Source organism: Entelurus aequoreus, linkage group LG19 (assembly GCF_033978785.1).
Source record: "Entelurus aequoreus isolate RoL-2023_Sb linkage group LG19, RoL_Eaeq_v1.1, whole genome shotgun sequence".
Classification (NCBI taxonomy): Eukaryota; Metazoa; Chordata; class Actinopteri; order Syngnathiformes; family Syngnathidae; genus Entelurus; species Entelurus aequoreus.
Window position 1 is genome coordinate 5,292,617 of NC_084749.1, and position 12,500 is coordinate 5,305,116.

General features: G+C 35.7%; 1 protein-coding gene across 4 annotated transcripts in view; it reads right to left on the reverse strand.

Annotated features, from left to right (window-relative positions):
• shc2 (SHC (Src homology 2 domain containing) transforming protein 2) overlaps positions 1-12,500 on the reverse strand; it is a 40,426-nt gene that overhangs the window by 12,384 nt on the left and 15,542 nt on the right. For all 4 annotated transcript variants that reach the window (XR_009822007.1, XR_009822006.1, XR_009822005.1 and 1 more), the window contains exons 3-7: positions 4,717-4,777; positions 4,324-4,443; positions 1,384-1,437; positions 1,262-1,313; positions 1,069-1,195 (exon numbers count right to left, since the gene is read on the reverse strand). Coding sequence is in view for 1 of the 4 variants with exons in the window: in XM_062027727.1 (XP_061883711.1) it covers positions 1,069-1,195; positions 1,262-1,313; positions 1,384-1,437; positions 4,324-4,443; positions 4,717-4,777 (414 nt within the window). In the remaining 3 variants the exon portion in view is untranslated. The remainder of the gene's footprint in view (positions 1-1,068; positions 1,196-1,261; positions 1,314-1,383; positions 1,438-4,323; positions 4,444-4,716; positions 4,778-12,500) is intronic.

Below are 12,500 nucleotides of genomic sequence, written 5' to 3' on the forward strand. Positions count from 1 at the left end.
GATCAATACAGTCTGCAGGGATACAGTCCGTAAGCACACATGATTGTATTTATTTATGTAAAAAAAAAAAAAAAAAAAAAATTTTTTTTTTTTTTTTTTATGAAATCAACATAAAAAACACAATATATACATTCTATATCAATATAGTTCAATACAGTCTACAGGGATACAGTCCGTAAGCACACATGATTGTATTTATTTATGTTAAAAAAAAAAAAATAAATAAAAAGATTTTTTTGTTGTTGTTGTTGTTGAAATCAACATAAAAAACACAATATATACATTCTATATCAATATATATCAATACAGTCTGCAGGGATACAGTCCGTAAGCACACATGATTGTATTTATTTATGTAAAAAAAAAAAAAAAAAAATTATTTTTTTTAAATACACCCCCCCACCGGTCCGTGGGACACATTTTCAAGCGTTGACCGGTCCGCAGCTACAAAAAGGTTGGGGACCACTGATATAACATACATCTATAAACGTGGATGCATATGCAAAAGTGCAATATATTTATCTGTACAGTAATCTATTTATGTAAATCTGCACCTTATTGATTTTTTTATCCTGCACTACCATGAGCTAATGCAACCAAATGTTATTCTCATCTCTACTGTAAAGTTCAAATTTGCATGACAATAAAAAGGAAGTCTAAGTCTAATATATTTCTTCATGGATGATAATGTCATTAATGGTTCTCTTTTCCGCTTTCTCATGCACTCCAAATTATTGAAGTTATTTTACGTCTGCAGGGTGGTCTTCTTGACGTGTGCAAATGTTAGAGTTTGGGTGGAGCTCGACGCGCCGAAGTCTGATCGGTCGAGGGAGAAGTGTCCATACCAACGCCCATATTTGGTCGTCATTCCTGGGAGAATATAAGGAGAATATTCCAAGGGACAAAAACGGCTTTGTGCAGTACTTGTAGTCTCTTGACATTTGCTTTGTGACATTTGACATTGTCCCGAGGAAATACAAAGATTCTGCCCGCGTTTAACCTCCGACCTTTCCATCGGGGCGACACGTTTGCGTCAAGTTGACTCTACTTCCTGGCTCCTGCGCTTACCTGTCCAGCGACGTCAGAGTCCTGGGCGGACTGTGCAGGTACTGTTTGAACTGCAGCTCGAAGGCCTGCCCGATGGTGCTGATGACGCTCTGGGCCAAACCGTCGGAACATTCCAGAATGTGACACGCTGGCAGAGACGAGACATTCTGCGGTGACGGAAAGGATGACGGAATGTGCGTTTTGCAGGACGTACCTCTCTGGTTGACCGGGTCTTTGGCCACGTACGCCACATAATCGGGTGTGTCCTGCGGAACCAAACGCTGGGTAGGTAAAGCTGCTGGGTTAGGATTAGGATCAGGACAAGACTTGACTCACCGTGTCTCCGCCGGAGGCGAATGAGATGGACTGCATGGGGTGGTGCGCCAACCTCTGGAAGACACCACAACCACACCTTAAATGTGTTCTTTTCTTACGCCACACCATGAGATACCATACATGACTGACATCACACCGTGAGATATCATACATGACTGACATCACACCGTGAGATATCATACATGACTGACATCACACCGTGAGATATCATACGTGACTGACATCACACCGTGAGGTATTATACGTGACTGACATCACACCGTGAGATATCATACGTGACTGACATCACACCGTGAGATATCATACGTGACTGACATCACACCGTGAGATATCATACGTGACTGACATCACACCGTGAGATATCATACATGACTGACATCACACCATGAGATATCATACATGACTGACATCACACCGTGAGATATCATACGTGACTGACATCACGCCGTGAGATATCATACATGACTGACATCACACCATGAGATATCATACGTGACTGACATCACACCATGAGATATCATACGTGACTGACATCACACCGTGAGATATCATACGTGACTGACATCACACCGTGAGATATCATACATGACTGACATCACACCATGAGATATCATACATGACTGACATCACACCGTGAGATATCATACATGACTGACATCACACCGTGAGATATCATACGTGACTGACATCACACCATAAGATATAATACATGACTGACATCGCACCATGAGATATCATACATGACTGACATCACACCGTGAGATATCATACGTGACTGACATCACACCGTGAGATATCATACGTGACTGACATCACACCATGAGATATCATACATGACTGACATCACACCGTGAGATGTCATACATGACTGACATCAAACCTGAGATACCATACATGACTGACATCACACCATGAAATATCATACGTGACTGACATCACACCGTGAGATATCATACGTGACTGACATCACACCGTGAGATATCATACGTGACTGACATCACACCGTGAGATATCATACGTGACTGACATCACACCATGAGATATCATACATGACTGACATCACACCATGAGATATCATACATGACTGACATCACACCGTGAGATATCCTACATGACTGACATCACACCGTGAGATATCATACGTGACTGACATCACACCGTGAGATATCCTACATGACTGACATCACACCATGAGATATCATACGTGACTGACATCACACCGTGAGATATCATACGTGACTGACATCACACCGTGAGATATCATACGTGACTGACATCACACCGTGAGATATCATACATGACTGACATCACACCGTGAGATATCATACGTGACTGACATCACACCGTGAGATATCATACGTGACTGACATCACACCGTGAGATATCATACATGACTGACATCACACCGTGAGATATCATACGTGACTGACATCACACCGTGAGATATCCTACATGACTGACATCACACCGTGAGATATCCTACATGACTGACATCACACCGTGAGATATCATACGTGACTGACATCACACCGTGAGATATCCTACATGACTGACATCACACCGTGAGATATCCTACATGACTGACATCACACCGTGAGATATCATACATGACTGACATCACACCATGAGATATCATACATGACTGACATCACACCATGAGATATCATACATGACTGACAGCCGCCATCAAGGGCTGCTTCTTGGTCGCGCAATTCTCCGCCCAAACACCGGGGGCAGTGTTTTTTTAAGGATGGGGACCAAATTCAGTAGCTAGCTAGCGGTTAGCGCAACTAGTTGCATATTTAAAAACACTCGAATAACAATAGTATGTCTCTAAAGAAGCTAGAATAATAAATATATTCTGTGTCTATTTATCCATATTTTAAAATAACGTCTGGTTTTAGGATTTCTAGCGCTTTCACGTGCCGATTTTGATACCTTCCAGTTTGGTAATGAAGACTACAACTAAGACACATGTAATAAGCACAATAGTTACAGCTTTAACACTTTGTGGGGCGCAACATAACCCATTCAGCTTCATGGATAAAGCTACTTCCTAGTTAGACGACATATCCTGGATAGCCTGTACAGTACTGCCATCTAATGTCTTGGAAGTACAAATGAGACTCAAATTGTGTGTAATAAGCACAATACTTACAGCGTTAACACTTTGTAGGGCGCAACATAACCCATTCAGCTTCATGAATGAAGCTACTTCCTCGTTAGACAACATACCACAGATAGTCGTGGAAGTGCAACTGCACTGCAAATGAGACTCAAAATATTTGAAATAGGTACACTACTCAGTACGAGCACTTTGTAGGGTGCAACATAAGCCATTCAGCTACTTCCTAGTTAGACAAGATATCCTAGTTAGCCTGTACAGTACTGCCATCTCATGTCTTGGAAGGGCAAATGAGACAATTTGTGTGAAATAAGTGCAGTACTTACAGTATAAACACTTGGTAGGGCGCAACATACATTCAACATAATGGCAAAGACTACGGCAACTCAGCAAATGAGACTCAGAAGTGTAAGAAGAGAAGATACAACAACTGGACAGCACAGGTATTATTATTATAATGATAAACAAAACAGTGGTCATTCTTTATTAGGGGCAGTGGCGGCAAAGCCCCACTAGATGTCACTGTTTCCTTCACCTCTATTATACGTTTAATAATTATTTAAATAATTGCGCATGAGCAAACTTAAATATCTCACAATTCATTCCTCGTGTTTTTTTTTGCTATTGTTTTTTTTAATTAATCGGATCTCTTTGCTGTGGGGCAGTTCTAATTGTGACCTATGAAATCTGCCTAGCAACAAGCAGCGACCTATCTATCAGGTCCTCCTGCCTGTATCCTTTTACAGTGCATGATTAATTGATTAGAGGAGGATTATATTCACAACAATGGAGGCCACGGTGAGGATGACACGTACCTGTCGGGTGGTGGGAATGAGCAGGCCCAACCCGTCGATGGAAATATTCACCGCGATGCTCATGCCGGCGAAGCGCAGGTTGCTCTTCCCCATGATGGACTGAAGAGCTTTGTTCACAGCCTGGAGAATAACAGTTGGGATTTGTAGTTGTTCAATAAATATATAATAATAATTTAAAAAATATATATAATAATAATAATAATAATAATGATAATAAAAATAATAAAACAATAAAAAAAATAAAAAATAAAAAATAAAATACCATTTTAAAAATATATATATAAAAATAAAAATAAAATAGTATAAATAAAAATAAATTAAAAAAAATAAAATAAAATAAAATAAATATATATATAAAAAGCTTAGCATAAGGAAGAAAGGTTGACGACCGACCTTTTTTCTCCAGGCGCCTTTTCCGCCGGGCACCGCGTCGCACAGTCTGTTAATGGCCTCCCTTCGTCAGAGAAAGGTCAGAGGTCAACTCACAGCGAAAGGAATGAAGTTGAGAAATGATGGAGGTTAACTAGTGGCTTTTTTATTTGACGCTGAACCTTTTTTGCGTTTGAATTTTGTGAACAATATTTTAAATTTTTTTTACATCAAATTATGCTGACAATTTTATCGGGAAAAAAAAGTGTGTTTCAAATTCAGTGTAAAAAATTTCAGTTTATAAAAATTCAGTTTAAAATAATAAGTTAATAAAAATTCAGTCTAATTCAGGTAATACAAATTCTGTGTATAAAATTTTAGTATAAAAAAAAATCAGTTTCTAAAAATTTAGTTTATAAAAATTCAGTGTAAAAAAATCAGTTTATAAAAATTCAGTGTAAAAAATTCAGTTCATAAAAATTCAGTTTAAAAAAATCAGTTTATAAACATTCAGTGTTAAAAAATCAGTTTATAAAAAGTGTAAAAAAAATCAGTTTATAAAAATTCAGTGTAAAAATATCAGTTTATAAAAATGTTGTTTATAAAAATTCAGTGCAAAAAATTCTGTGTGAAAAATTAAAGTTCATAAATATTCAGTTTATAAAAATCAGTGTAAAAAAATCAGTTTATAAAAATTCAGTTTATAAAAATCAGTGTAAAAAAATCAGTTTATAAAAATTCAGTTCATAAAAATCAGTGTAAAAGAATCTATTTCTAAAAGTTCTGTATAAAAAAATCAGTTTATAAAAATTCAGTGTAGAAAAATCCAGTTTATAAAAATTCAGTTAAAAAAAATCAGTTTATAAAAATTCAGTGTAAAAAATCAGTTTATAAAAATTCAGTGGAAAAATATCAGTTTATAAAAATTCAGTTTATAAAAATTCAGTTTATAAAGATTCAGTGTAAAAAATTCAGTGTAAAAAATTCAGTTTATAAAAATTCAGTGTAAAAATATCAGTTTATAAAAATTCAGTTTATAAAGATTCAGTGTAAAAAATTCAGTGTAAAAATTTCAGTTTATAAAAATCAGTGTAAAAAATCAGTTTATAAAAATTCAGTTTATAAAAATTCAGTGTAAAAAATCAGTTTATAAAAATTCAGTGTAAAAAATTATGTATATAAAAATGATGTGTAAAAAATGTAGTTCATAAAAATTTAGAGTAAAAAAAATCAGTTTATAAAAATTCAGTTTATAAAAATTCAGTGTAAAAAAAATTCACTGTCCAAAAATTCAGTGGAATTTTTTTTTTATACATTGTATTTTTACACACTGATGTTTTTGTAGCCTGAATTTTTCAGCGCTGAATTTTTTTACACTGACTTTTTAAACACACGTTTGTTTTCACTGAAATTGTCAGCATAATACGATGTAATAAAAAATTCCATCCAGCCATCCATCTTCTTCCGCTTATCCGAGGTCGGGTCGCGGGGGAAGCAGCCTAAGCAGGGAAACCCAGACTTCCCTCTCCCCAGCCACTTCGTAAAAAATAAAAAATTCAGTTCACAAAATTCAAACGCAAAAAATTCAGTGTCAAAAAGCTTTGGTAATAAAGACGCAAATGAACCTCCGTAAGAAATGGCTGTGCGACGTTATCACGGGCACTGCCTCTTCATTAGGTACACCTGTACGTCCAATACGTCGGTGAATATGTAAATGTGTGTGTTGCACGTTCTAATGATGAACCCTCTCGTGCTGGGCAATAAGGTGACCACAATATTAGGAACAGCTCGGAGCAGAATTTACTTGCATTAGATTTTGCAGGCGTACCTAATGAGGTGACCATTGATACAAAAATAATAAAAAGTATCTGTGGTGCTGAAGTGACTTTTTAATGATTTAATTAGGAATTGGACTGATTACATTTCAATCAATCAATCAGTCAAAGTTTATTTATACAGCCCTTAATCACAAGTGTCTCAAAGGGCTGCACAAGCCGCAACGACATCCTCAGCCTCCACAAGGATCCCACATCAGGGCAAGAAAAAACTCAACCCAATTTTTAGACGTGCACACGAGAAAGTTTCTCGTGCGCACAAGATACAGGTCTAAAAAAATAAAAAATAAATAAAAATTATAAAAATATTTTTTATTTTTTTTATAACTTTATAAAAAGTTTCTCGCACGGATAGTTTCTCGTGCGCACGAGATACATGTCTAAAAAAAATAAAAAATAAAAAATACATTATAAAAAAAAAAAAAATCCCCCCATGTCCCTTTAGGGGCTCCGTAATAATAAAATAAAACATTTAAAAAAAAAAGAATATGAGGTGGCGACTTGTCCAGGGTGTACCCTGCCTTCCGCCCTAATGCAGCTGAGATAGGGACAAGCGGTAGAAAATGGATGGATGGGGAAAAAAAAGAATATGAAAAATTCAGTGTTTCTGGAGAAAGCATTAGCATTAAAGCTAACACTGTTGTTTATTTGAATGATACGGGAGCTTGGACAGTCCAGTGTCGCCCTGATGGAAAGGTCGGAGGTTAAACGCGGGCAAAATCTTTGTATTTCTTCAGGACAATATCAAATGTCACAAAGCAAATGTCAAGAGACTACAAGTACTGCACAAAGCTTTTTTGTCCCTTGGAATATTCTCCTTACACACTTTTGGACTCGCAGGAATGACGCCCAAATATGGGCGTTGGCGTAATAAACAGTGGGACGTGGAGGACAGCCTATTGAGCGGCTTGTAAATATTTAAAAAGCACCAAGGCGCTGCCTCGGCTAAAAAGTTTCAGGCCTCTTTTTTTTTTTTTTTGTAAACAGAATTACTCACGCTGCTGTGGAGAGAGATGAGCGCATGTTGTTGTTGTTGTTGTTGTTGTTGTTTTTGTCGGCACACGCATCGTTAAAAAATGCTGCTGCGACACCATGGACAAAGACAGCAATGTTATAACATCCACAAGACTCAAATACGTCCTGAAAATGGAGCAAAGAAATGTGTTTTCCAGGACTAAAAGTCAGCGAGTTCAGTAAAAAGATGTTTTACCGACCCTGGGAAACTCAAACATTAATTATTATGAATTTTTTTTTTTACTTCAAGCCTTGTGAGACTGATGGGACACATCATTAGGGACGCCTTCACAATCTTATTTGACGATTTTAAAAATGAAATCAAACATGTATGTGTTTTTTTTCCTACACTTTGCACCCTGTGGCTTATAAAACGGTGCGGCAAACTAATGGATTTTTCTTCGCTGACGGCCATTATGCAAATACTTTTTTTTTTCTTTTTTTTTTAAACAAGCAAAAGTTGTGTGAAAGTTTGTGCTATGTCGCCATCTTTTGGACGAGTTGGCTCACTGCAGGTGCTGCCGTCCCGTCTTCTAGTCGTCCATAGCGTGTCTACTACTATGGATTCTTCAATTATCACTCTAAAGCAGGGGTCACCAACCTTTTTGTAGCTGGGGACCGGTCAACGCTTGAGGGGGGGGGGGGGGGGGTTATTATTATTTTTATTTTTTTTTCATAAAGAAATACAATCATGTGTGCTTACGGACTGTATCACTGCAGACTGTATTGATCTATATTGATATATAATGTATATATTGTGTTTTTAATGTTGATTTAATTTAAAAAAAAAATAATAATAAAAAAATAAAAAAAAATACAAAATTAAATTAAATTTCTTGCGCGGCCCGGTACCAATCGGTCCGCGGACCGGTACTGGGCCGCGGCCCGGTGGTTGGGGACCACTGCTCTAAAGCATTGAAGGCCACATGGCAGTAATGGCTGCTTTCAGAGGGACGATTTTTTAAAATTAATTGACATTATACATGCAAGTAATAACCTGTGATTAATCATGATTAATCGAAATGCATATGCATTTGATTAGATTTTTTTTTTAATGTATAACTTGCTTTAAAATCGTAAATAAAGGTGACAAGCAGATATTTAACTATTTGTTTTTACCTCACAAAAATAGTTTTGCAATACAGTATAAAATAATATAATTGGCATGATCAGACAATATTGAAGTTTAAAATATGCATTTTTTTTCTGTCAAAATTGAAAGAATTAACGCATTTAGTAAAAAATTAAAAAATTTTAAAAAAGTATTTTATTGAAACCCATTTTTTTCCAGGCTATTGCGGGCCACCTAAAATGATGTAGCGGCCCAGAGTGTGACACCTGTGCTCTAAAGCAACGTTTGTAAGTTTTACAATATAACTAAAACTATTCTTACTTACTAAACCTAAGTCTAAAAAGGAAGTCTAAGTCCAAACCGTCCCATGTGTGACATCCGTAGGAGTGTTTTCATGCATATTTGCACATGCTTGTCGTAATGTAATCAAGCTAGCATCGTCAGCATTAGCTAACAGGCTACAATTATATTCTGTTTGTCCTGTTTCAGTTTCGTAAATTCGCCAAAACGTCACCGTGGAGTTATTGAGTCTGTTTATCTGATTGGAGAGCTAGTTTTGGGTCCATGACCATAACTTCTGTTTTGTTTGATCAGCCGTTTTACTGCCCTGTTAGAGACACAGTTTGGAAACAAATAAGGTATGTAAATAAACATTTACAAAATCTTTCAGTGTAAATAACTCATTTTACAACGTATATATCTGCGGCTTGTGCGGCTAATATGTGGAAATATACGCTGAAATAATGTTACAATATTTTATTTGGCATATAAATGATAAAAGTATTTCCAGACAGGTTAAAAAGGTTCTTAATTTGGCTGCTGACGTATGCAATAACATATGACATCATTTCCTGCTGCATTATTTCCTCAAAGCTATTCAATTATTCAATTTACTGTTAATATCCAAACACAGGATGGCGCTGTAACAATATCGATTATAAATTCAAATTATTTAATTATTATTTACTTTTATGAGATACAATATTTTGAGCAAAATAAAGTCAATAGTGAAAAATAACTAAACAAAAACTATTATTGACTGATTTAAATCATTTGTTTTTCAGCCTTATGAACTCATTTAGTTTGTAAACCATAACAACAAAGATTTTTTTTTTTTTTTGTGATAATAGAAAATATCAATTAATCACTGTAGTATCGACCTAATACTGATACTATCGCTACGGTCTGCCCACCCCTGTTGACATTCAGTAGTGGTTAGCATGGCTTCTTGTATCCTCCTACGCTGTGTAGTGTAGCATGTTTAGCTAGTACTGGTCCTCCAGTGATAATGCTACTTGTAAGATTATTTGCTGCCGTGGATGTGCGCATTAGTGGCCAAATCCGGTACGATTCATGTGCAATCCGACGGTGCAATGTTACGGTATCCAGATTGTGCGCGACGTCACGCCCGGTTGCCGACTCCACTGGCGCTACGCACTTCCACACTTGGCGATCACTCCAGCAGCACTGAGAGCAGCCCTACTACCTCTGGGTAATGTTGCAATGTTCAAAGTTAACAAAGAAATTGACTCCAAAAAAACGCTCCAGCGTCAGTAAAGCAAGGCTCCGCTTTTCAAAAAAAAAAAAAATGCGTTAGCTTGATGCTAACATACATTAGCTCAGCTATTGACGTGCTACTGAATTGTATTTGCAATTTGAACACATCCAAATCCAAACGGAAACTACAACTAAGATGCACGTTACAATCAAACAGCTTCCGCTTGATAAGTGCACTGCTTAGAGTATTAACACTTTTTAGGGCGCAACAAAAATCACACCATAAACTATACACGTCTTGGACTTGCAACTTAATAATATGATTATTGATTATAATAAAACAAAATAAAACACACGGACAGCAGCTATCATAAACAGGTCATGTTTAAATGTTGCGATAAAAAATTGGATTTTATCATTTAAAAAAATATGTATTTATTAACACACAAAAAAAGTATAGAAGATTGGTACCGTTAAGTATTGGTACCAATTCCCAGATGCTGGGAGTTGGTACAGTATAACCTCCTCCAACCTCCGAGGACAAAGCTACGAACAATGGGAGACCTGGGCTTTCTGCTCCGCTCTCCCTGACCACCTGAGGGCACCACAGACTGTGGATGCTTTTAAAAAAGGCTTAAAAACCCTTCTTTAAAAAAAAAATTTTTAAAAAAGCCTTTTTTTTTTTTAGATATAAACATACTAGTTCTAGCTATTAGGCTGTTCTAGTTTTTTTTAATTATCTTTTTTTTTTTTTTTTTAATACACTGTAGCACTTTGAGGTTGTTTGCTCAATGTAAAGTGCTTTTGACAAATAACATCTATCAATATTCAAACGTGAGCGGTGCTTGTAGGACAGGGGTCACCAACCTTTTTGAAAGCAAGAGCTACTTCTTGGGTAGTGATTAATGCAAAGGGCTACAAGTTTGATACACACTTAAATAAATTGCCAGAAATAGCCAATTTGCTCAATTTACCTTTAACTCTATGTTATTATTAATAATTAATGATATTTACACCTAATTGAACGGTTTAAAAGAGGAGAAAACACGAAAAAAATGACAATTAAATTTTGAAACATAGTTTATCTTCAATTTCGAATCTTTAAAATTCTAAATTCAACCAAAAAAAAGAAGACAAAAACTTAAAAAAATAATTTATGGAACATCATTAGTAATTTTTCCTGATTAAGATTAATTTTACAATTTTGATGACATGTTTTAAATAGGTTAAAATCCAATCTACACTTTGTTAGAATATATAACAAATTGGACCAAGCTATATTTCTAACAAAGACAAATAATTATTTCTTCTAGATTTTCCAGAACAAAAATTTTAAAAGAAATTCAAAAGACTTTGAAATAAGATTTAAATTTGATTCTACAGATTTTCTAGATTTGCCAGAATAATTTTTTTGAATTTTAATCATAATAAGTTAGAAGAAATATTTCACAAATATTCTTCGTCGAAAAAACAGAAGCTAAAATGAAGAATTAAATTACAATTTATTTATTATTCTTTACAATAAAAAAAATACATTTACTTGAACATTGATTTAAATTGTCAGGAAAGAAGAGGAAGGAATTTAAAAGGTAAAAAGGTATATGTGTTTAAAAATCCTAAAATCATTTTTAAGGTTGTATTTTTTCTCTAAAATTGTCTTTCTGAAAGTTATAAGAAGCAAAGTAAAAAAAATAATGAATTTATTTAAACAAGTGAAGACCAAGTCTTTAAAATATTTTCTTGGATTTTCAAATTCTATTTGAGTTTTGTCTCTCTTAGAATTAAAAATGTCGGGCAAAGCGAGACCAGCTTGCTAGTAAATAAATACAATTTAAAAAATAGAGGCAGCTCACTGGTAAGTGCTGCTATTTGAGCTATTTTTAGAACAGGCCAGCGGGCTACTCATCTGGTTCTTACGGGCTACCTGGTGCCCGCGGGCACCACGTTGGTGACCCCTGTTGTAGGAAATCTAACTTCTTTTCCACCGACTACTGACTTAGAATTGGACTTGCACTCTGGAAGGACGTTAGCTGCGAGCAAGAATGCCACACTAGGCTGCAGTATCAACGTGGATCATCACAATATAACGTGGATCATCACAATATAACGAGAGCGTTAAAATCTCCCCCGTCAACCAAAGGTGTTTCGTCGACGTCGTATATATTGCGCGACCCTATCAGGCGGTTTCCTACAGCCACAAACGTTAATGCCAATGCAATTTCAATTATAATTTATATTTTTTACTAGTTTGTAATTCCGTCAATGCCGTGCTGTGTAGGTGTACCTAATGATAAGTCCACTGAGTCTTTTTAAGAGATGTAATTGCGGCACAATCCTTCATCATAACTCCTAATATCAATCACATTTTTTGTTATTTTCATAGGCGATCC